The sequence below is a fragment of the Anabrus simplex genome, chromosome 3 (genome assembly GCF_040414725.1).
Source record: "Anabrus simplex isolate iqAnaSimp1 chromosome 3, ASM4041472v1, whole genome shotgun sequence".
NCBI classification, from domain to species: Eukaryota; Metazoa; Arthropoda; class Insecta; order Orthoptera; family Tettigoniidae; genus Anabrus; species Anabrus simplex.
Genome location: NC_090267.1, coordinates 493781647 through 493808733, shown reverse-complemented (window position 1 = coordinate 493808733; position 27087 = coordinate 493781647). Strand labels below are relative to the sequence as shown.

General features: G+C 39.0%; 1 protein-coding gene across 1 annotated transcript in view; it reads left to right on the top strand.

Annotated features, from left to right (window-relative positions):
- The window catches only part of Pex16 (peroxin 16), a 38134-nt gene extending 12007 nt beyond the window's left edge, over positions 1–26127 (top strand). The window contains exons 3-7 of the mRNA XM_067144680.2: positions 3945–4129; positions 8189–8307; positions 12338–12441; positions 12563–12834; positions 25244–26127. Coding sequence (XP_067000781.2) covers positions 3945–4129; positions 8189–8307; positions 12338–12441; positions 12563–12812 — 658 coding nt within the window. The 3' untranslated portion in view covers positions 12813–12834; positions 25244–26127. The remainder of the gene's footprint in view (positions 1–3944; positions 4130–8188; positions 8308–12337; positions 12442–12562; positions 12835–25243) is intronic.
- Positions 26128–27087: the final 960 nt, after the last annotated feature.

The window sequence follows — 27087 nt, the reverse complement described above, 5'->3', positions numbered from 1 at the left end:
ACAGGTGTGCTAGGGGCATCTTACCCCAAGATAGTTGTTCATATTTGTACCAAGTTCGGCTGAGGACTATACTGGAACATACACACATTCATCCATAATCTCGGTCATTTTGGACAAAAATATTTTCATCTCCTTCTCACTCCCCATGATGATGGAGACTTAAACGGTACTATTCGTCTCAGCAACTCCAAAAACTATGGATTCAGCACTAATATAGGTTGTTTCTTATTATTTCTACATGTTACTCCCTCCCCACTTCACCGCTAGGCCCCCCTCTGTATTTCTCTTCAGATAGTATTAAATCGTATAAGTTTGGTCAAAATTGCAGGTTTGCCTATAATCGCCTGTCATTTTTAATCTCTGATATCTTTACTTGGGGATAGTGAATTTGAACCCCACTGTAGGCAGCCCTGAAGACGATTTTCTGTGTTTTCCCATTTTCACACCACTCCTAGCTCTTTCCTACCCAATCGTCGCCATAAGACATATCTGTGTCGGTGCGACGTAAAGCAAAATAGCGTCTTTCCTATCCCATCATCACCATAAGACCGATCTGTGTCGGTGCAAAGTAAAGCAAATTGCACAAAAGAAAAGAAAAGAAAAAATGCTCCTTAATGTGTGCAACCCGCTAAGTACAGAATGTTTTGCAGGTTAGGAGCAAGCGTTCGTCAGCAATTATTGGAGTGTTGGTTTAGTGATTTGATTTTAGGATTGCTCAGTGTTGACTGAACTTAAGAGCTATCAATGCCTGATGATTCACCGACAGGTATTCCTGGAGAGAATAAAGCAAAAAAGAAAAGAATGAAGCATTACGGTCCAGTAGAATGGCCAGGTGGACTGGACAGAACTGTTTTTAGTAAACTTTCGTAATACATAGTGTTCTCCTTTTAGGGTAGTTACCAATTCATATCTTTTAAAAGTAGTTCCACCGGGCGAGTTGGCCGTGCGCGTAGAGGCGCGCGGCTGTGAGCTTGCATCCGGGAGATAGTAGGTTCGAATCCCACTATCGGCAGCTCTGAAGATGGTTTTCCGTGGTTCCCATTTTCACACCAGGCAAATGCTGGGGCTGTACCTTAATTAAGGCCACGGCCGCTTCCTTCCAACTCCTAGGCCGTTCCTATCCCATCGTCGCCATAAGACCTATCTGTGTCGGTGCGACGTAAAGCCCCTAGCAAAAAAAAAAAAAAAGTAGTTCCATCATTTTCCTTTGCTGTTTTCTCTGTAACACTGTGCTCTCTATGAATTTCTCTAGAAGATTATAACAACACAACAAGTAGTTTTATGTCATACCGACACAGATAGGTCTTATGGCGACGATGTGGGAAGGAAGTGCCGTGGCCTTAATTAAGGTACAGCCTGGTGTGAAAAATGGGAAGCCACGGAAAGTCCCCTTCAGGGCTGCCGACAGTGGGCTTGAACCCACTATCTCCCGGATGCAAGTTCTCAGCTGTGCGCCCCTAACCGCACGGCCAACTTGCTCGGTCTCTAGAAGATTAATGGCATCAAACACATCTTTACCTACTGATGACTGTCCTTGAACAAATCTGCAAAATATGGCCTGAGCTGAGTAACCCCGGGTCAGGAACTTCCGACTTACACGTCACCCTGTACGGTAAACAAATTGTTGATGGTTTGGAAAGTAGCCTAAAGTATGGGATTTTAAGCTGCTAATGTATGTGGTTACTCAAAGTTGTGAAGTGCAGTGCCATACCCGTAAGATTCTGTGGCATGTAGCTCGTCAAACAATACACTATGACTAAAATTCAGAAATGCTTGTTCATGTATAAGGAGCTGTCTTAAGTTCAGCTTCCTAATACAGGAACTAGTTTTATGTAGGGGTAATAACTAAGTGTAATGTTTCAAATAACTTTGAGTTATAGAAACATATTTTGCATCTGGGCTTGAAATATACTTAGGTAAGGTAAGGGTTATACTGCCCAAAGGCAGGTCCGAACCTCCGCAGAGGTGTTCCTGAGCCGGAGTTTACGTGCGGTAGGGTGGCCAGTTCCTTTCCGCTCCTCCATTCCCTCACCCCCCACCAACAGCGCGTGGCAACCCATCCAACTCCTGACCACGCCCAATGTTGCTTAACTTCGGAGATCTCACGGGATCCGGTGTTTCAACACGGCTACGGCCATTGGCTGAAATATACTTAAATATTTTAAAAAAAATACAAGTAACAGAACTTTGAATTATATAAAATAAATAACACATAAGCTTCCATGGGTAAAGTAACATTTTTTCGAGATATCAAAAATTGAAGCTCTAGATGTTTCAGGTGTAGCAGTTCGACTGTGCCGTATTTGCATTAACTAAGGTCATCTTAATTCTAAAAATTTAGTCCTATTGAAACATTAGATCTTAATGTGATAATATTTTTGTATTATATCCTGAAATAGAAACATCTCACATTTTTCTTATGTTAGAAACATTTTTTATACCGGGCGAGTTGGTTGTGCGCGTAGAGGCGCGCGGCTGTGAGCTTGCATCCGGGAGACAGTAGGTTCGAATCCCACTGTCGGCAGCCCTGAAGATGGTTTTCTGTGGTTTCCCATTTTCACACCAGGCAAATGCTGAAGCTGTACCTTAATTAAGGCCACGGCCGCTTCCTTCCAACTCCTAGGCCTTTCCTATCCCATCGTCGCTATAAGACCTATCTGTGTCGGTGCGACATAAAGCCCCTAGCAAAAAAAAAGTTTTTTATTTGAAGTTTACGTTGTTATTGAAATCATGTTTTTAATCTAATACCGTATGCATTTCATTGTACTTATTTAAATCTTATAGAGCACCAAGGGATGATTTTTCATTCCTCTGTGAACTCACTGAAAGTGCCTGGAACAATATTTCATCCCTCGTGCAGATTCTTTTAGAAACCATCGTATTTCTTCCTTTTGAGTTTGATGTTAGCACATTTCAGTTATATTCTTATCAAGGAAGGTGTTCAGTTTCCGAATTTACCACTAGGAGCCAGATAAAATTACTTTTTTTCGTGCAACGAAAATTTTAAAATGTGAAGGTCATGTTCGCACATCTTGCACACATGTCAACAGTGATAGCAGACTTGCGCAACAACTTTTTTGCAAAAAATGATCTAGCCTAGCTGATTACATATATAGTTTAGGGAATGCCGATCATTATGCAGAGTCTGAAAGTGAAGTGGACTTCATAATAGTGTTGAAAACACTTCTAGTGAGTTTATAGTCTGTGAAAGTGATTCTAAAAACGTGGAGCACCAACAGTTGCTTTGGTCAGCGATAATTCGGAAAGTAACAAACATTTCCACGATAATATCAGCATTAACAATATCACCACAATGCCATTATTCAGTGAAGTTATCACTGATAGTGATTTACCATACCAACCATCTCACCCTTTCCTCAAGTTATCTGGACAAAAAACATGCTCATAAAGCTGAACCTATAGCTTTTATTTTGATTTTTGGGACATATTATCACTCCAAATAACATAATTTTATCCAAAACAATAGTCAAGAGGGTGTACTACAAGAAATACTAACAGTTACTGTGTTATACTTATTTTTAGAACTACATATTTGCTTTAAAATGTGGATTTTCATTAATTGAAATTTAAATCTTTAAATTCATTATTTATTTTAACTATAACTGTTCCTTGATAAAAATATCAATAATTCAAAGTGACGTTCCTTTTATATAATAAAAAGAATTTTCACTGTAAATGGGTAAATTGAGAGAGTAATGAATTTTTTTCAAGAGAGTTTAAAATCAGAGTAAAATTGGATGGTACTCTTGACTAATACCTAACCAATACGCACAGCACTGGGAGAGTTAGAGTTAATTTAGGAAATTTATTGAGGAGCACTTGAAATTTGATTTATACCGTATGAAATTGTGTTTTAAAATATATGAAAAATGATATTCATTACATTCAGTTTTTGTAATGTGACATATTTTTATTTTAAATAGATGCGTAGGAAGACTGGGATTACTTTTGTATCATAAAGAAAGGATCATCCAGAATCCTCCGATTGCACCTTTGAGACGAAAAGAAATTACAGATAAGGATGAACCAAGTACTGAAGGTGAAAAGTATCATTCCATAGCATTTACATTGAAGAGATCAGGAAGGGTCATTAGGACAGTGAACTCAGGTGAGTGGATTCATCACAACTCGGTTCTGAATTTAGGAAGCATTGTAATATTTGATCAAAATATTATTTTTAATTCCTCCTCCTCCCCCTTTCCCCTTATCCGGCTCCGGCCTGGTTGAGGCATTTATGGCACTTCTCCACCTTTCTCTCTCCTTCCACCATTCCCTTCTTCCATCTTTTTGTCTGAGTCCTCTTTATTGAATCGATACACCTTATTCTGGGTCTCCCTCACTCTCTTTCCCTCAAACTTCATCTCCATCATCTGTTTTGGTATTCTTTCCTCCTCCATCCTCTTTACATGTCTAAACCATGTTAATTAACTCATATCAATTCTCTCATTAGGCTTTCCATTCTGACATAATTTCTAACATCTTTTTTAACTCTGCTTTCCTTATCTTTCCTACCATACTTCTCAGATATTTCATTTCACTTGCTTGCATTCTACTGTACTCACCTCCCCACTTTTCATTGTTGAGGTCTCAGCCACATAAGTCAGTAAGGGTGCATAATACATTTTGTACATTACCTCTTCACACTTCCTTGGTACTTCCTTATTCCAGACGAGGTTTCTACACTCTGGTAGAATGCATTGCATTTCCCCGTTGCACCCTCTTGTTAATCTCCATATCCAGCCTTGTATTCTGCATCAATTCACTCCCTAGCTATTTGAAACTGTCTACAATTTCAAGGCTTTGACCACCAGTTTTGACAGTACCTTTCCTTGTTCAGTGCATCAAGTTGTTTGTGTACTTCTTTGCTGTCTCTCTATTCCCATGTGCTTACTTTGTCTCCTTTATAGTTTTGTCCATAACCGTAGGAACAAATCAAAAGAGGTGACTGCACACTCCCCTGTCTTAGTCCAATTTAATTTACAAACCATTTTGTCTTTCCACCCAGAGTCTATAAGCTGCTGATGCAGTTGTTATGCGTTGCTTGCACCATTTGTACAGTTTATATACCCAGTCTCGTTTTGACCATGGGTTCCTAAATCTTCTTCCAGGGAACACTATCGTATTCGTAGACATGATACAGGCTTTTGGGCTTATGGTGTGTCAAGAAGAGGTGAGATTCTTTACGTTTTGCAGAGAACTTTGCTCTGTGTCTTCTGAAGAAAATCTCGACTGTTCACGAGAAAGGCTTCTCAGACAAGACGCAGAGCAAGTTTTCTACGAAACATAAAGAATTTTACCCTATTTTCTTGACACGGTATAAACCTAAAAGCCTATATCACGTATGGGCCGTGAAAGCATCAATGGCAACTATCGTATTCCTTTGTTGGATCTATGAATGTCATGACCAGATCCTTTCCATATTTCCAATTCTTTTCCATTAATTGCCTCATATTGAAGATTGGGTCCACTGTTGATCCTGCCCTTTTAAAGCCTTACTGTTCTTTTTACAACTCTTCTTATACCTTTCTTCTCATTCTCTTACTAATATCCTTTCCAGTATTTTTGCCACTTTTGATAAGAGTGTGATTTCTCTATAGTTGTTTCCCTTAAAGACTGGTATTATTATTCCCCTTGTCCGGCTCCATGGTTAGTGTGCTGGCCTTTGGTCACAGGGGTCCCGGGTTCAATTCCCGGCAGCATCGAGAATTTTAACCATCATTGGTTAATTCCGCTGGCATGGGACTGGGTGTATGTGTTGTCCTCATCACGACCTGCACCAGCGAACATGTCCTCGGATGCTCTCGGCAGTAAAAGCCGTACGCCATTTCATATAATTATTCCCCTTCTCTAGTATTCTGGAACACATTTCTGTTTCCATATACACTTAGTAATCTGTATACCCATCGTAATAAACCAGGTCCAGCAGCTTTTATCATTTTCACACTAATTTCATCCATTCCTGGTGCCTATAATCTCCATCGAATGCTTCTCCTGGCAAAGCTGTTACAGAGCAAGTTGCTGCACAGCTTAGGTCATGTAGCTATCGGCTTGTATTCGGGAGATAGTGGGTTCGAACCCCACTGTCTGCAGCTCTGAAGATGATTTTCTGTGGCTTCCCATTTTCACATCAGGAAAATGCTGGGGCTGTATCTTAATTAAGGCCACGGCCGTTTCCTTCTCACTCCTGGCTCCTACCCCATCATCGCCATAAGACCTATCTGTGTTTGTGCGACATAAAGCAAATTGTAAAAAAAGAAAAGGGGGCATTATATCCATCAACTGTCTATGATTTCTCCTTTCCACCAGGAAGTAATCAGTTACTAATTTTATTCTTCTGTCACGCCAATCATATCTTATAGTTTTCCTGTGGTTTTTCTTCCAAGGCCATGTGTTGCCCACAATCATTCCATTCCTCTTACAAAACTCCTCCTTCGTTCCTTTTCCCATATCCATATGGTCCAGTTACTTCTTCCTTTCCTTGTCTTTCATTTCCCACCTGAGCATTTAAGTCTCCCATTATAATCACTTACACATCAGTTATCTCCTTTTCCAGTTTCTCCAGGAATTCTTCTATGTTCTCCTCTGTGTTCCCTGTCTGTGATGCATACACTTGTATGAAGTCTGTCACTTCTTCCTCATTCTCGGTCTAATTTCCATTATCCTGTCACTGATATATTACTATATCTACAAACTCCTCCAGCTGTTACCCCTTCTTTGATTTTAAGGAACAGTTAAAGTCGGTTCTAGACCCCCCTAGATTCTCTAACCGCTCTTGCTATTGCACTGGCAAGTTCGTATGTCAGTTCTGTTTTGATTTTGTAAGAAAGTACTTTTTTTTTTTTTTTTTTTTTCAAAATAAGCTGTAAAATCTAGAGATTTTCTCGGCCAGTTTATATGTAAAATAAGTAACCTTCTTGTCTTTCATAGCTTAGCTTACTCTAGGTGTGTCATGTTACTTCCATGCAGGGCTGAACAAACCAGATAACATTATAGGAGCCAGTAAAATTTCTTAGAAGCCAGACATAAATAAATAAATAAAAAGTAATTTGCCTTACCTCTATAATGTTAACCAGTTTGATCTCTTCATCTTAATCACTCTAAAATGACATTCATTACTCTAGGCACTTCATTTCATGGGCTCAAATGTACTAAACGCCGAGCATTGCTAATTACATGCTAGTGCAGTACATAAGGAATATGACAGAGTAAATTTGGCGCCAAGACTGGCCAAAAGCGAAGGTTTAGCTTGTCAATGTAATCGTTACGAGCGATCATGAGGTATGTCGAATGCTCATATCGATTCAAGTCAATGTTCATGCATAACCGATGCTTATAACCACTTATAACCCTTATAATCTCTGTGTTTAGATAGGCTAGAGATACAAAAGTAACAAAATAAACAAAAAGAAACAAAACACATTAGGAACGAATTTTACTGTCAAGTTTGTTTAATTGCCACCAAATTTTTTGTTTATACATCGTTATTTCCAGAGTGGAAATACATTCCAAAAATATTGTTTTTCCTTAGACTGGACTTTAGCAGTTACAATTATTTGAAATTTTTGGCACCTACACATTTATTTTCATCGTCATGGCGACCTGGCACGTGGGATTTGTCCAGCCCTGCTTTCTTGGTACTTCGTTGTGGCTTGCTTTGTATCACTTGTGATTAATACCATGTTGATTTAAGATCAAGTCTGTTGTAAGGCGAGGATTTCCAGCTTAATAATTAGTAAAATGTTAAGGTTAATTTAGATGAGTGAATGTAGAGCATTTTTTAATTTACTGTCACTTTTGATTTTTTACTAATTGCTTTACGTCACACCGACATACCCATGTAGGTTTTATGGCGATGATGGGATAGGGAAGGGCTAGGCTTGGGAAGGAAGCGACTATGGCCTTAATTAAGGTACAACTCCATCGTTTGCCTGGTGTGCTAGTGGGAAACCACAGAAAACCGACTGTGGTTCGAACCCGCTATCTCCCAAATGTAAGCTCACAGCTGCATGCCCCTAATCACATGACCAACTCGCTCGGTTATGTACTGTCACTCTTATACATTTACCATTTAGGCTTTTATGCTTCTGCTACATCTTTTAATGATTCATTTATTGATTGAACCTGAGTTTTATTCAGAAAGTAAGTCTTAACTGATCCTGTGTTTCAGCTCCACCTGTTCATTGTCGTACTTGGAAACCTCCTGTTCATCCCTCCGGTAATAATTTGGAGCAGGATGAAAATTATAAAGTTGCCATAGAATTAACCAGAAGACAGTTAACTGCAGAGGTAATTAAATACAATGTCTCAGTAAATTATTACATTAGAATTAAAAATCTAAATTCATAAATATCTCCATTATTGTAGCTTGAATGGTACAGGCATGTGCATCAGGAAAGACCAGAAATTATATTTTTTGCAGACTTTTATTATGTACAGTTTTCAGTACTGAAATAATATAGAGGAATTCCATGTAAACATTAGGCTATACCGAGCTGTGAAATTTCAAATCAGTGTATAGTGAAAAGTAAATTTTTAAAAGGTTATGAATAGGTTTTCTGAATATTTATTATGTACTGCGTACTGTAATTGTATGGAAAATTCTAAGTTCCCATCTTACATCTGATCTGTTTTCCTATTATTGTATGACGGTCACGTGAAACATATGTAAAGCATATTTTCTGCAGTGGCACCATGACCGGCTGACATCTGGAACTACTGTCTGTGTTCTCCCTAGGAGTTTTTTTTTTTTTTTCTTTACGTCGCACCGACACAGATAGGTCTTATTGCGATGATGGGACAGGAAAGAGCTAGGAGTGGGAAGGAGTCGGCCGTGGCCTTAATGAAGGTACAGCCCCAGCATTTGCCTGGTGTGAAAATAGGAAACCATGGAAAACCATCTTCAGGGCTGCTGACAGTGGGGTTCAAACCTACTATCTCCCAAATACTGGCTACTGGCCGCACTTAAGCGACTGCACCTATCGAGCTCGGTTAGGAGCTTTTTAATGGTCCTGCTGTTTTTACAGACCTCCTGATTAACATAACCTAGATATATCCTAGGTTCATACTATTATTACATATTTGAGTCACTGGATGCTCCAAATTAAAATGTAAATATTTAAAAACTGTTTGTTTAAATGATAAATAATTATTGGCAGCATTTATTACATAGGAGTTTAGATATTTAGCTTGACTATCACATAGTGTCTTGCACAAGCGGTGTCTCGATTAGCGTGGAATCGCATGCAAGCACTCGATCCCGTATGGCACTCCACAGAAATCGAGTTGTAAGCCCTGGTGTTACATGATTATGAACGAACATTAGGACACTAGAAGTTTAAAATACTCTGTTATGTCTTGTTCATGTTAATAATAAAATAGTTCAGTTTTGCACTTAATGTTTACGTGTCTGATATTACTGTTAATGTCCTGAGGAGAATAAATTGAAATTTTATCATATTCTTTTTTTTTTTGTAGTATTCCCCGTCTGGCTACTCATTCCTGCCACCCGACTCATGAAAATTTATAATACCAATATAAATGGTCCGTTATTGAACATTATAAATTTTCCAGCTAACTCATTCTTGGTTGCCACCGTTTCGCCCTCGTGTGCTAGGGTGGGCTCATCAGTTGGTACCTAGCACACCTACCAATACGCTGGCTAGTGCATACCGTGGAGGCCACTGCGTAGGCTAACTGGAGCCACCGGCAGTGCCATTGCACTAAGAGACATTGTCTCATTACCAAAAATTGATGCCTGCTTGGCCATCAGATGATATAGATGTTGATTCCCATAGGGAATCTGAAATATTTGTCTTGAATGAGTAAAACGCAGATCTTAGATGAGTATGTAATTAAAGTGGACTACATAAGTGATAGAGTAATAAAGATACTGGTAAGGACAGAGAATGGAGTAAAGGATTTCATCCAAGTGTACAAAGGGATGTCAGAAAATAACCAGATTTTCTTTTGTTTTGTTTCAATAATCCTGTGCGGGAGTTTGCAGGTGGTAGTACTGGAAATGTCTGACATTAAGTGATACAGTGCGAAGCACGTCACTTGCCTCAGGCTTCTCAGCTGGAGGGGAGGAGCTGAGGAAGGAGACCATGTTCGCTGTACCCAACATGGATCTCAAGTTGCAGCAGCACACTTCAATTAGATTTTGTGTTCTGGACAAAACTCCAACACAAGCAGTAGGAATGTTCCAACAAACTTACAGAGAGGAAGCCATGGGAAAAATGCAAGTTTTTGAGTGGCACAGTGCTTTAACCCTTTACTGCATTAGTGTTGCTGTGAGGCAACACATCACTTTCACTATGTAAGTAAGTACAGATTGTGGACAGAGATAGTTTTTTTTTTTTTTTTTACGTAACAGACGACAAATCAGCCCTTCAACATCCACGCGTACCAACCGCCGTTTATATTCTGTGGGTCCTCTCCATCACATTACCACAGGCTTCAGGAGTATCACTGGCTCAACCTCAAAGACATTACCTACCTACAGTCGTGCACGTATACTTGTGCCATGTACGTATCCATGGCCAGTGATGATCAGTCTTTGAATGTTGAAAGCTTAGCCATGCCTCAAGTCTCAAGCAGAATACGGACACACCGTTTCTGTTGAAGATTTTAGCCCTCTGACCGGAATTGGATCTTGGGTGCTATTTCTGTATTGTTTAAGCTAGGATTGCATTGATGTGTGAGGATGAGGACCTGTTGGAACGTAATCAGAACTGGTCAGAATATGACCTGCACCCTGTTTAGGGGTGACTAACTTAAGATAACCTTGGGACACTTATAGTGAAGACCAAGGGTAACATAGTTTTCCAACGAGGAGATGAGGGCGTTGGGCTTATGGGTTAGTCCAGAATAGAATTTCTGGAACGTCTTCTTTATTCAGATGCTAATATCATCAATCTTCGGGGATTGATGGATGTCTTGATTCCGTTCATACCAGTGTGCAACAGAGGTATGATTTTGTATGAGCTGCAGCTTATCTAGGTGGGTTTCGGCTGCCATTCCCCAGACCGGACTGGCATACTCTAGGATTGGTCTGAGGGAGGTCTTTGTAACCCATGCTGCTTGGTTACACAATTAACATCAAATGATTATAATAATAATAATAATAATAATAATTTTATGAACACAGTAAAAACAGTAAAATAAACTTAAGATTCAACCAAAGTGATGTACTACAAAACGTAAACAACAGGTTAGGAAACATGACAATGACAAAATGGACGTGGAAAGCCGCATGGAATCCTGCGAGGTAAATGGAACATATCTTCGTGAAGGAAGAAAATGTAGAGGTTAATTACCCTTGAATAGATTTATTTTTTAAATGAAGCAATCAAAGCGAAAATAATAGAAAAGATAAACAAAAACTCAAATATTTTGTTATAGTAACTGTAAGTGTTCCTTACACCTGCAGATGTGCGCAATGTACCAAAGAAATTTTAAGCACCACTTAAGTATCCAACAATACATGATGATTTAAATGAGAGCTAATCCCAATCTACCCAAGGTAGAAAAAAAGGAAAGAAATAAAATCCTAACACAGAGGCACAGAAAACTTGCATCACTCCCTAAAACACTTCCAGTAATGAGCATAGATTTTAGGCGCGTATGTTAGGTGTCGCAGAACTATGGGAGGCAAACCCGAGGAAAAGATAAATGTTAGTTACAAGATTAAAAAAAGAAAATGGAATTGCCTCCGATACAAAATTTACATGATCTTAACTGAAAAGCTAAATTATTATTTTATTTATTAAGATGAAATGAAAATCCACAGCCTGTTTCCAATCATTTGACCGGGTCAGGAATGAAATGAATGAGGATGGGAATTGTGGTTGCTGCCGAAGCCTGTTGCACTCCTCGGAGGCAATGATTAATGACCGACAGATGTAATTAAATGATACTGGAGAGTGTTGCTGGGATAAAAGATGACAGGCATATCTGGAATACCCGGAGAAAAGCCTGTCCCACTTTTGCTTTGTCCAGCACAGTTCTCTCATGGAGTGATCAGGATTTGAACCACGGAACCCAGCGGTGAGAGGTCGGTGTGCTGCCGCCTGAACCACGGAGGCTCATTTATTTAACATATTTTCCTCAATTTTTGTGTGTTGTTGGTATCAATAGTTTGTTGTGTAAGATGTAATGATACTTTTTATAAGAATTAATGGTGGAAATTTAATCTATTTGTAATCCTAATGGACAAGAGATAGGTTTGTGGTTATTTTTTTTTAATGGTTGTTAAATCCAAAATCATTATCCCAAATATTACCTTTGTTGCAGTGATAATATGCATCTTTATTTACAGGTTTTGTATATAGGAAAGCCCTTAATACACCTTGCTGCAATGTACCGCTGGGGGCAGAAAGCATGGAAGCCTTGGTTAGTAAGCCTTGGCGTTGACCTGTTGAGGTATGCTTTGGACATATTTCATGTTATAACTAACTGATTACTGATTATGTTTGAAAATATAATTACATACTATTCTTTCTTAAATTTAATAAAATACAGCCATTTCTTTTTGTTTTTCCAGCCTACACTTGTACAGCAAGGAGAGCACAAAACTTACTCGGCTCCAACGCCTCGAGCTGTCGCGACGTAGTGTTGCCTTATTACTCTATCTCCTCCGGTCACCGTACTATGACCGTTATACTCGGGATCGTTTGCAGACATTCTTGAGAGTCATGGCCAAAAATGTACCACTCGTTGGCATTGTGTGTACACCCCTTGCTCAGTACATTCCTGTTTGGCAGGATACATACTTCTACATGTGGTCTACATAGAGAATAATTTCACTCTGCTGTGGTATGTATTACTTTAATTTTTATATGTTTTCTGATTATTAATTTTTCTCAATGTCCAGGCAGTTGGACGCAAGTTCATTGGCTGTGCTACTTGGCGGTTTGTGATATATTTTTTTAGTGTGTACCATCTTTGGTGACAAAGATCATTACGTGAGTGTATTTTTATCTGTATCCAGTATGATGATTGCATGTTATGAGTTATGCAATGTGTTATGATGATGATAATGATAATGATGACAATAATAATCGCATGGCCTCCCTGAGCTACCGTGTGCAGGCATTTCAATTTGACGCCATCTGGCTGTCTGCTCTTCAATTTCGACGTTCTGACTCTAGGCCTACTAGATGGCAGAGTAAACCGAATCCCTCTTGGGCATCTATGGCTGAGTTTTACTGAATTTTGTCAGGTAAACACCAAATGTGTCACCAGAGATCTTTTACGTGCCACCGTCCTACGACATGGAGTGTCGAATGAACTTCTTCTGTCCTTTAAAAAGTCGACTACCTCTGCCGGGTATCTTGGGATCCATATGCCGACACTACCATAGATCCACAGAGGCAGCTATGATGATGATGATATAGGGTGAGGGTGAAACCCGGTGTTCATACAGCCTACACCGGGCGAGTTGGCTGTGCGGTTAGGAACGTACAGCTGTGAGCTCGCATCCAGGAGATAGTGGGTTTGAACCCCACTGTCAACAGCCCCGAAGATGGTTTTCTGTGGTTTCCCAGGCAAATGCTGGGGCTGTACCTTAACACGTTGAGTGCCAAGCCGATTGTAGCACACTATTCCACTGGTGCCAGGCATGAATTTCAATAGTATTCCGCTGGTGCCACAGCAATTATACGTCTTGCAGGCTGTTTATATAATCTTGGGATATATTAATATGATGTACTGTAACAGTAAATGTGGTACTTCGGTAGACATGAGACGCAGGGCGTGTACCATTCGTTGAAGTGCGTACAGAGGGAGAGGGTTTGTTTAGAAATAAATCTTAAAATTTTTCCTCTGAGTTTATTAGTAAATTCAAAGTCATGTCACCTCTGTACAGCAGATACAGTAGAAAATGTTCCTCGTCCTAGGGCTGGCAATGTCCTTGGATTCCGGCAGCTCCTCCTTTTCTCATACCAGTGAACCACCATTCCTCCCCAAATGGAAGTTCTAGAAGATCTATTCGACGTCTTGAAGATCCATACGGTGCTGATGAAGGGCGTTGAGGTTGTCCTCGTGAATGATGAACGTGAATGAACATCGTTAAGCCTTGGGGCGAGTTAATGCAAAGACTGCTTCTGCACAGATGAGAGGGAAGTTTATCAATGGCTTTGACAAGGTTCAAACACCAAAAAAATGTATTTTTGAAAGTTTATCACACGGTGAAATGTCACTAAATTTTGTCCCGTGTTAAATGAGAAGAAGGCCACTAAACTCGAATGAGCATGTAAGTTTAATATTCATAAAAATAAAAGTCCACACGAAACTTATTGTCGAATTTTAACAGAGTCACTTGAAGTTTGTGGCACTTGGCATAATGTAAAGTAATGCCGCACGACTTAGTTCTTTGAAGCACTGTTCAACGTAATTTAATTGGATTCGAAAATAAAGATGTTTCACTCGTGAATTCGAACTCATTCACGTATTGATAATAACATGAAATCAAAAGACGAAATTAATCGAGTATTGACAGTCCTCGGTTCAACTGTTCGTAAAACTGAATGTTCGTAGAATTGAAAGGTGCTGTTTAGTAGAATTGAAATGCACAGTTCACACATGCACAGTTTACAGTTCATGACCAACAAATATTTACACAGTTCATGAAATGGCAAATTATTGACGTAGTCATGCTTGCAATTGAGTAAATCTGGATTAAAACACAGTCTCATAAACTTGAAGTATTTAGTACTCTGTAAGGAGCAAATTGTTCTAAGTCCTGTCCATAACATGAAACTTCAAATTACGAGCACTCGAAAACATTCGCAAGTCTTAGACACTCGTGTAGAATAACAGTCACTTGATAATGTTCAGACGAAGCACAATTTATATCACGTCCCGTCGGAGTAAAAGTTTGTCACTCACAGTATAAAGAAATCCGTACAAGTCCATATTCGACGCGATTGGGTTAAAGTCCACGGACTCGAAAATTGATAGCCGCTTCACGCTAGATCACAGTCCTCGCGAACCGACTGTATGAACTCCACTGCCTAGCGTGCACATACACACTCTGGCCACATACTCAGGCCACACACTGCCCTGCTGAGCGAAGCAGTACTGTATTTATATCTGATCCGGGCCTTTACATCTCGTTCCATAACTTCATCGCCTCATGCCAGATTTACGTGAGACTCGGCAGGAACATAGATAAGGGATCGGGTTACATGGCGATGTTGTTAAATTTGTTTAATTATTATTGTGGGGAAAGTTATTACCCATAGAAACTCGAAGAACATTCCACATCAGTCTAGGCTCTGTATCGCGGCGAGGCATGCTGTGACGTCACCCGCTCTCTACGTCACACGCACACAGCTGTTGCTCGCCGTCCAGTCAGTCTTTCATAGCCGGCCCGGAGCGTAACGCGTAAGTTTTTAAAATTTCTATTACGGGGACTTAGTTTTGTACCGCCGTTACCGGTACAGTACTAAGTAAACTTTATCTCATCATACCAAGGTCATGTGTGACGCCATATGGTATCACATCAATTTTTACTAAGCATAAGATATAGCGTGACGCCATATGGTGTCATAGAATTTTTTGATGTTTTATATGGAATGTACAACACAAATTTCAAATATGTCAAATTTATGTGATAATTCAAACTAACACAATATTTACGAAAACCTGCTGAAATGCAAAACAAATCCTTATATTACATTACATATTGTTACCCCCTGTGGGTGGGGGACGCAGATGAAGAATACATCCCCGACCTAGGCGCGGACACGGATTGTGTTTTGGTGCCATCTGTTGGACCACCTGTGGATGGCAAGAGTTGAATAAATCCACAGGTAATTCCTGCCTGTCGTAGAAGGCGACTAAAAGGGTCATGTGGCCACCGGTCTGTTCTTTTTTCTTTTTGAGGGTCAGTTGTAGACCGATTCAAAATTCTTGATTCTTGATGTGCGAGCTCCTGTGGCTGAAGAAGTATCAATTTGAAGATTTAGATGCTTCTGGCTCGTAAATGGAATATCTTTCTGTGTCCCTACACAAGGACCTCAGTCATCATTGTTCACATGATTGTGTACACCATTTGCACCAGCATCGTCCCGACCTATAATGTCACTATCAGTATCGCCACTGTCTTCCACATCGCTCGATACATTCATCGTGCTGTCAGGGCACTCGTCACTATCATCAACACATACATCTTTCTCTCCGTCAGAATCCATAAGTAATTCACAAATATCCAATTCACTAATTTCTACCAAGAATATTACCAATATCTACCATTGCTTTATATTTTTGCACAGCTATACAAACAGAGTGATAATTTGCACGTAAACGAGGAAAAAACAATGCCTTGGGCGCTTTCACTCGTAAGAATGATCACGGGCCAGTCAGTAGTTTTGGAAGAATACTGTGGTGCCATATGGTGGCACATAGTAGCAATACATAGCTGGAATAGACCCTGTAGTTCGCACTTCACATAGTACCAATTTTACACGCATAGATGTCACAGCTGATTTTCTACAGCGCATCACCCAAAACCCTGCTGTGCTGCCATATGGCGTCACGCCAACTCTGATTTCAAGATCTGTGTGCTGCCATATGGCGTCACGCCAACTCTGATTTCAAGATCTGTGTGCCGCCATATGGCGTCACGCCATCTCAGATTTGAAGACCAGCGTGACACCATATGGCGTCATGTGGCACCCAACGTGTTAATTAATTCCACGGTCGCTTCCTTCCCATTCCTGGGCCTTTTCTGTCCCATTGTCGCCATAAGACCTATCCGTGTCGGTGCGACGTGAAGCAAATAGCAAAAAAAAAAAAAAAAGATACAGCCTACTCCTGTCGAATAACTCCAGGAGGCCTGTTCAAGGCGTAATGTCTCCATCCAATGGACACATTACCATCAGCATTGTCGTATGCCCTTGTGCCATATGAGTACTTAGGGAGAGAGTTGGAATTGAACCCAGGCTTTTGGCATGCAATCTGTTGCTAGCCAACATTCCGATGGTGGCAGTTTTTCCCCCACCAACAGCACTCAAACCACAGTGTCAGAGACCATAAAGACTTGACTCTTCAATTATGGCTACCAGGTGAGCTTCTGTCTGTTAGGTTTAAGAACAGGTACCAAATATTATGGATTTTGTGTTGTGATTATGGCATTACAGTCAAATAGGAAATTATTAAAGAAAAGCGACGTTATTTTTAAAAAAATTCTGCGGAAAAAAGGAAAGAAGAAACATGTTCAGTTCTTTCAAGCATTACTGCTCAACCCTCCTTGTTTCAGTGCTTGCGAGTTTGCACTGTGCTCTTCTTCACTATAGAACCTTAAGTAATGTTGTATTTGCAGTGCTCTATTAAGTGTACCTCACAGTAACTTTCTCCACAAAAGGAGTTTTCAGTTTGTTAGGAAAGGGCCTAAAATTAAGCATATCTACACTGGAATCGCTTATGGTCCAGAAGACAAAAATATTTCACAAGGGAAAGGATACTTCAAGAAAACCTACACTGAAAAGCAGCTGCTGGGTGCAAAATAAGCTACAAAGAATGTTTTATCACAGTAGTGATGGGAAATGTGTAAATTTTACTGTGTAATATTATATGTAGGTAAACCCCGTTATACACAGATTTATTATGCGCGATTTTGTACATATGCGATTTTGGTTTTAAGTCTAGTGCTGCCATCTGTTAACAGCATGTGGAAGCTGTAATGCCTTAAGGCGGGTACAGACTATCTGCATAAAACTTTTTTCAATCCCATAGAAGAATGTGGTTAAAATGACGAACATACGATCAAGATTTTCTGGCGACAGTTTAATATTAAGATGGTGATTGATATTATTAGAGACATGGATTGACATTACTCTAAAATGTATGAATGGTGTATGGAGGAAACTGTGGCCCGATGCTGTGTCAGTACTAGATGATGAAGTGATCAGTGATGTCACCGGTGCTACGAGAGAAATTGTGGACATGGTGCAGCAGATTGGATTCACTGATGTCAATGAAGAGAAACTCTCATTCTGAAGATCTGAGCAACAAAGATTTGATCATTTTTGAGTGAGAATGGTAATAAAGAAGAAGCAGAAGTCAAGGAAGTTTAGCCTCTTAGAAAGCTGACAATGAAGAAAATGGCCGAGGCCTTCAGAATGATCGACGCTGCAACAACAATTTTCGAAGAACATGATTCTAAAGAAGTAAGGATTGCAAGAGTGAAGCGAGAAGTTGAACATTGTCTTAAATGTTACAAGGAGCTGTATAATCAATTGGCAAAGAATACTATGCAGTCAGCGATTAACCATTTCTTTGCAAAATGATGTTGCACTTCAAATGAATGTCAAGCACCTAGTGAGATCACTTCAGCTATAAAGGAGTTGCACGAAAGAAAATCTGTGACGGAAACTGAACCGACTACAGCATTGTCAGATTCTTCCAATGCAGATGATCCAGAGCCTACTTAGGGTATGTAGATGGACTTAAGGAAATGATTTTAGTTTTTTTATTGTGTATTTCAGTGTTAAAGTTTAAAGTGTATACCAGTAAATTTTGCATTAAAATGCATTTCAGAAACATGATAATGGTTATTTTTCATAAAAGTACCAGAGTCTCTGCTATTTTAAACTTTATATGTGAGTAAACGGAAACCTAACGCTGTATTTAGCATGTAAAATGACTCAATTTACACAAATTTGGTATGCACAGCAATTCCACGGAATGTAACAATTACATATAACGAGGTCTACCTGTACTTTAGAACACATTGCTTTTAAGAAGGGCAAAGGGCGTGGCATTGTTTTTTTTTTTTTTTACAGGAGAGGAGCATGCTGTGGGTGTGACTCGAACATTGTCTGAGGGGGGGGATTACTGATAACCCACTTCAAAGGTTGGCTCCTCTGGGTTTAGGTTATTCAAAATTTCTGCAATTTTGTGAGGAGGAGAAAAACAGGCCATAGTGACTCCTGCTGGTAGAATGAGTACTTGTTCAAAAGGAATTCCAGATGTTTGGTAAGATTGGGTGGAATATACTTGAGAACATCTAGGAATATACTTGAGAACATGTACAGTACTATCAAAGGGTAGGAAGGTTACACCTATTCAATACTATTAGTTTGTATATTGTCTTATAAAACTGGGACTAGTTTCGACCCCATATATATTGGGTTATCTTCAGCCACGCTTCAGTTGGAAGTCATAAGCACACATATAAACAATAATGATATAAACACTGATATGACACAATTTAAAGTCTTAATTTAAACCATTGATGAAGTCTGAATAACATATCTACACTTTAAACTAAATAACACATCAAAAATGTTGTGGTTGATGGCGAACTATTTTGTCGTTTCTACAGCAGCCTTGTTTTTGAGTTGATCTGGGAGTTGCTATCCTTTTCTGTGTAGACAAACAACTTGATTGATATTCATGTTTGTTCAATAGTAATATGGGTCAAGACTTATGTAGCTCTAAGGGGAACATTCGTACTTTTAATAGGTTTTCCTTATTATCAGTTATTATCAATTGTCCTTATTATCAATTGTCAATACGGACCCTAATGAAATTCATAACTTATAAAATGTACAGTAAGTACAGTAGTTAGCATACTGAAACGCTCACGTGTTCATTGTCCGAGTATAGGTAAGGGCAGGCTAATGTTGAAGTTTTTTTTTTACTTCTTCTAATTCAAACTTAAAAGTTCCTATGTCCTTGACACTGTTGTGATAAAATTATGAAATGTTTGTCCATTGTTTGGTATTAAAAACATCCTACTGCATAAACTGCAGATGTTTTTTTGTTGTTATTCTAAAGGGACTCTCTGTTTGATTGGCAGGGGAAACTCCTCTCTACAGTATTTAAAGTTTGGCATTTGGTGGTGTCTTATCTGTCAATAAGATGTTGTTTGTAAAGGAGTCTTCCCACTGGTCTCACTAATTCTTGCCATATGTGTAGCTAGCTGGTGGTTGCCACCATAAGCAAATAACTTGTGAGATAAATGTTTTTTAATGACGTTCAAAGTGTTCTTTTTCTCTTTAACTGTCTGCGTCAATGACATATTTTCTAGCTGTAGATGTTTCATAATGAAACGAAACATTTCCTAAATTAGCACATGTAATATAATGTGTTTGTTAGTCCTAGGTAGAAGCATGATTTTTCGCATTAATTTTTGAACGATTTCGTGAGAAGGATACTAATTTTCGCGTTATTTCACAAAATAGATATTGCCGTATCGCTTTAATTTCGCTTTAATGAAATTCTAAAATTAATCATTAAAGGTTTAATTACTATCACTGATCGTTGACTGTGGAGGTTTAATTGATCCATGGTACATTCTTTTGAAGCCATTTCCGGACTGCAGGGTCGTCTACCTTCTCCAGCGGGATGTTGGCTCTGAGTAGTATCGCTGTTGTTTCGTGAATAAATTCTAATTTTTACTCTTAGCTTTCTTTTTCATATCTAATGAGAGTTCTATTGTTGCCTGCCGTTTCACTGTTGGAGTGCTAAATTTACGTTCTGAATGTTCCTTATTTTTAAAACAATGTTTTGAGACAGTATCTTCTTTCTCCCACTCGATACGAACATTACAAAATTTACACATTAAAATATTGCTTTCCGAAACCTTCATTCGCAAACTGTATAGCTCTGCTGTGCACCGAAACACTTGTCGAGCGACTCATCTTCACTACTGTCTGTGATCACTTTCTTAATTTTACCTGACCACGAAGGCAAAATACACCAGTCAATTGTGCTGCTTGTAGACGTCATTAGGGATTCCAGGATTGCACAATGCCGTGAGGAGACAGGTTGGGGTGGGATTATCAGCCACCACAAGAACAACATTCCAAACATTTCGTTTGGCAAGAAACCTGGAGCCAACCCCTTTTCTTTGATGCTATGTCTTAAAGAGATTTTCCAGAACATTAATGATATATTTCTTTCCTGTTGATGAATCTTTCTTCGCTCTTCCTTTTCTTTTCATACATAATCTTGGAACAAAATGTCACGTACGTTATTCACTACAGATTTCGCTGTAATATCGCGCTTATCGCGAAATAATTGAATTTCGCTTTAAAATGGCCTTATCGCTTTAATTTGCTTTAATTCGCGAACATAATATCCATATTTTCTTAACCAGAAATATATGATTCGTAAAGATATAGCAAAATCGCTTCAAAATATTTTTTGTCGCATCTATCGTTAATGCGAAAAAATCATGCCTCTAGTCCTAGGTATGTGTAGGGCAAAATAAAAGTATTGAAAGATGGAAACTCTCAATCAAAATTAGATGGTAATCGAAAGATTGAGACAGTTCTGCTAGTACTTAAGGCTGGTACAGGTTCCATTGATTGAAGCCAAGAATTTCTTCTTCTTTTGTCAAAGTATGGAACTCTCCAGTTGTACTGCTTGTGACAGAAAAGTGGCATGGTCTACTTTGTGCCAGGGATGTGCTGTACCTCATACATTCATCTGTTATTTCTTTCCAGCTGCCTCCAAGTATCTCGACACGGTGGTCACCCCATGATGAATGTTGTACATTTCATGCGTCCAAAATGGTCTCGGCAAAATAAAATAAATTCTAAATGTGATAGCAAACTAGCCTCATTCCTCCTCGTTCATTAGCAGAGTTTGACAACTGTTGCTCACTGCCAGAGGACAGAAGAATGGCCCACGAGCCCATGTCATTTCTTCTTGACGAGGGCTGCTGAACATTGACATTTATAATGTTAAAACAGCCTAATACTTTACAATGGCGAAAAATGAAAGTATCCTCCTATTCAATACATCATATATTCCGTCATTAGACGGAGTAAACAAGTTCAGACATGTTTCGGCTCGTTTGAGCCATCTTCAGTGAAAAAATTAGGGGGGTTGGAATAATTTACATAATATGAGTTGAAAAAATGCTAAAAAACATAATGAAAGCGCAAATGAAAAAACAAACAAAAGAGAGCCTAGACGGAAACAAAATAGCACAAATATACAATATTTACATCAATATGCAGAGCAAAAAACAACTTATTGCGACAAAATTCAGTGAAACAGGTGTTTTTGAAATAATAATTGATACTAAAAACTGCGTTAACCTAAGAAACAAGGGAATGAGAAAACAAATGATGCAGATGGAAATGAATAATAGTAGCACATGGTGAGGTTGTGGACCTCATAGTTTACAAATTATTAGTTTATAAAAACGACAAAACAGTTTGAAATCGCTGTCAAAATCCTAGTGGAAACCCATCACATAAAATTGGTCAGGAGGAGAGCGGGAGCAAACATTTTGAGAGAAACCAAGCCTGAATTAACCTGCAGGCGAAAAGCCTGTGATAAGGAGAAAAAACACCTTAAATTTAATGCTTCAGAAATAGCAGCATTCTTAATATCTTCTCAATCTAGCGGTCCCTTTCTTCATTATTGTTTCATAATGTTGGCTGGTGTTTTGCCTTATTATAGAGGGGTCGGAAGGGCCGCATATAAAAAATATGAGAAGCTGTGTTAGGTAGAAGACAGATGCATAGTAAATTGTAGTAATCTAGTGGAAACCGTCAATGAAGTTCTAATCTGTAATGGAAAAAATGAGGTTGTATGAGAAACATGGGTTGATAAGTAAAAAGTGTGGAATGGTTGTGAAGAAAGCTTAAACTTACGGTGTGCAGTAGGTGGTTGTCCTCTCTAGTGGCCTGGCTTTCTCAAAGTAACGGTCTCGTTCGCGTGATCGAGTCTATTGTTGGTTCGGCTGTGTCTGCTAGGATGGAAGGAGCGGAGGGGGAAGGGGAGGTACAGGGCTGGTTTGAGGAAGGGAGGGGTGTTGAGTTGGAGAGATGGAGGTGGGTTTGTTTGGCAAATATAAAGAATGAATGTTTCAAGAGGATGTTAGTTTACTCGCTGACTTCTAAAGCTCGAATGGTGTGGCCTTCTTAAAGTGACGGTCTCGGTCGCGTGATCGAGTCTATTGTTGGTTGGCTGTGTTTGTTAGGTTGGAAGGAGCGGAGGGGGAAGGGAGGTGCAGGGCTGGTTTGAGGAAGGGAGGGGATGTTGAGTTGGAGAGATGGAGGTGGGTTTGTTTGGCAAATATAAGGAATGAATGTTTCAAGAGGATGTTAGTTTACTCTCTGACTTCTAAAACTCGAATGGTGTGGCCTTCTTTTTATATGCGGCCCTTCCGACCCCTCTATAATAAGGCAAAACACCAGCCAACATTATGAAACAATAATGAAGAAAGGGACCGCTAGATTGAGAAGATATTAAGAATGCTGCTATTTCTGAAGCATTAAATTTAAGGTGTTTTTTCTCCTTATCACAGGCTTTTCGCCTGCAGGTTAATTCAGGCTTGGTTTCTCTCAAAATGTTTGCTCCCGCTCTCCTCCTGACCAATTTTATGTGATGGGTTTCCACTAGGATTTTGACAGCGATTTCAAACTGTTTTGTCGTTTTTATAAACTAATAATTTGTAAACTATGAGGTCCACAACCTCACCATGTGCTACTATTATTCATTTCCATCTGCATCATTTGTTTTCTCATTCCCTTGTTTCTTAGGTTAACGCAGTTTTTAGTATCAATTATTATTTCAAAAACACCTGTTTCACTGAATTTTGTCGCAATAAGTTGTTTTTTGCTCTGCATATTGATGTAAATATTGTATATTTGTGCTATTTTGTTTCCGTCTAGGCTCTCTTTTGTTTGTTTTTTCATTTGCGCTTTCATTATGTTTTTTAGCATTTTTTCAACTCATATTATGTAAATTATTCCAACCCCCCTAATTTTTTCACTGAAGATGGCTCAAACGAGCCGAAACATGTCTGAACTTGTTTACTCCGTCTAATGACGGAATATATGATGTATTGAATAGGAGGATACTTTCATTTTTCGCCATTGTAAAGTGAAAACCGTCAATACGGAATGATTCTAATATCTTGTAAAACAGCCTAATATCCAAGAAAAATGTCAAAGCTTGCTGGTCAACAGTAGAATGTGACAATTCTCTTGCTGCTTATTGGATGGCTTACAAGGAGGATTTTTAAAAATTGTGGTATAATTTGGATTGAAATCATAATTATCATTTCCCCTTGTCCAGCTCCGGTCAGGTGTTGATGGCGCTTCTCCTCCGTTGCCTCTCTTTCCACCGCTCCTCTTCAGTAATTGCATTCCAGTCCATTCTTCTTTTTTTTAAATACTGTTGTTGACAGAGTCCATCCATCTTTCTCTATACTTCCCTCTTGCCCTCTTTCCTTTTATCTCAGTCTCCAACGCTTGTTTGGGGGTCCTTCCCTCGTCTATCCTCATAACATGTCCAAACCATCTCAATTTATTCTTCTCCATTCTATCACTCAGTTTTTCTACCCCTATCTCTTTTCTGGCCTCTTCTTATTCTGTCTCTCCTTGTCTTCCCCACCATACTCCTTAGGAAGTTCATCTCATTGACTTGAATTTTACTCTCTCATTTCTTGTTGCCATAGTCCAAGTCTCTGATGCATACATTAATGTATTGGTATAGTACAGCTTGTATATTATCTCACTACTTTTCATAGGAACTTCTCTGTTCCACACCAGCTTTCTTACATTCTGGTATTTCTCACTTGTACCCTTCTACTGATATCCTTATCCAACATTTCATCTCGAACTACTTCACTTCCCAAATATTTGAAGTATTCAACAACCTTAAGGTTTTGTCCCCCGATACTAACGACTCCTTTTCTGTCTCTTTCTCCTCTTGTCATCACCACTGTTTTACTCTTCTCCACACTGATTTTCATACCATATTTCTCAATATTTCTCTCATTTAAAGCCTCTAGTTGGATTTGTACTTCTGTATTATTGACTCCCCAGATCACTATGTCATCTGAAAACAACAATATTTTTATATCCCCTCCATATCTTGCCTTTATTTCCTTTAGAATTTCATCTATAACCATTATAAGCGTAAGTGGAGACATTACATTTCCCTGTCTTAGTCCAGTTTGGTTTTTAAACCAATCTGTTCTTACCACTGAAACAATTCTTATACATTTCTTTCACTAGTTCTCTTGATTGCCTTCCATATTCTTTGCTTTCCAGGGTTTTTCCCACATCTCTATTAACACTATCGTATGCCTTCTTGGATTGAAATGCTTGATAATTTTTTACATTTGTAGGAATGTTTACATCTTAAGGACAGGTATAGTGATAATTGGTGTGAAAATGAGCTTTTCGCTGTACATGTTATGGATAAGCAGTGTGAATATCTTTTATAAAACATTGTATTTTTGTTGCAGATAAGAGGTGTTCTGTCAAGCATCAAGATTGCTGTACTGCTTTATCTGTAAAAGCAGCTCGCCTTCCTTTTTTAAAGAAATGGTGTTGTTGGGGTTGAGGTCAAGGGTATCAGATATCAGACGGAAGGAACTAGTTAAGGCTAAAGTGTACCTGTGATGAACATTTGGTACAAGAAACTAGTTTTTATTAAATATGACAAAAAATACTTGGGTTTGTTATTAGCTGGTCAATTCTTTGATCAGTAATAAGATGAATTAATAAAATGAGTTCTCTTATTATTCAGCTAACAGCAGACCCAAGTACGTACTGGGAAGGAGAATTGGGTGGTGTAAAGTCATACTGAACTAAACTTCACTAAGTTGTTTTTGAGGAAAAACAAAGTTCTAGTCTGTGCCAAATGGGAAGCGTTTTGGCCTCGAGAGGCTCCTCAGAGTTATCCAACCAAATGGCCGATATGTTGCCATATTACCCCTCCCACTCAACATGCTGCACTCCGCAGAAAATTTCACTGCGTTACGTATCACTTGTGCCAGCCCAAAGTATTTTTACATCATTAAAAGGTCACAGTGGAAACAGCTTCCCATGGCATAGATGGCAAATGTTGTCATGAATATTTTGTATAGAAAAATCTATTTCATAACTGTACATACTGTACACCCATAAGTATAACACTTGTAACATACTTTGTATTTATGCAGGTGTTGTAAACGGCTTCAGTTTACATAAGTCTGAATAATATTTCATTGCATCCACTTGCCACATTATGGCTGACTGAGATCCCGGTGACTTGTTAGTTCATTAAGACTAAATCCTTTTTGTTACAAAAGTTTATGATTTTTGTATGATGTGATAAAAATCAGTTATTAAACTTGGTTTAGGATCATTACAATCCATATTCTTACAGTTAAACCTTGTTAACCAGTTCAGAGTTTTTCGATTTTTCAGTTTTTATTTAAATTTCCTAGCATTTACATACAGGGTCTCCCATACAAACTAAAACCGAACGCATGGTGTTTGTACTCTGTGCTACGGCAGTTGCCTCAGCCAAACTTGTGACGCGCGCGGCCACCCTGCATTAAGGGTGTATACAATCTAATATGAAATCTTACCTTATGAAAGATGCTGGAAATGTCGTCCTTCCTGGGTAGTACAGGCTTTGTATCTGGTAACCACATTCTGGCTGACACAAGTGAGTTCTGCCACCATAATGTTTTTGATTGAATTCGTAATGTTTTCTTTCAGTTCCTCTAATGTGGGAGGACTTGTCCGATACACTTTTTCTTTCAGTTTATGCCACAAGTAAAAATCACACACAGTTAGATCTGGAGAATGAGGGGGAAATAGACCAGCACTGATCACTCTGTCTGCAAACACTTCCGAGATTGTAAGAAGGGAATCTTCTGCTGTATGAGCAGGGGCTGAATCTTGTTGAAACCACCCACATAATTCTTTTCTTCCATTAACTGAAGGAAGAATGGTGTCAAAATGTCATCTTGGTACTTTTCTGCATTTACTATTGACTCGAAAAAAATAGGCCCAGTTATTCGTCTTGCACTAAGAACACACCAGACACCAATCTTACGATCATAATGGGAGACTTCATAAACACCATTAGGATTTTCTGCACACCAATAGCGAGAGTTATGACTGTTCACACGAACATTAAGATGAAACCAGAACTTTTACATACAAAAATACGGTGTTGCACTGATAACTGTCTCACCATGTTAAAAGCTAAGATTTAGACTGGCGGCTGGTGCTTGCCAGGTTGAACACATGCAGTCTGCTTGCAAGGTCAAGAACTTTGCGCACATCTCCCATACTGCAGCTGCTGTAGTGCAGA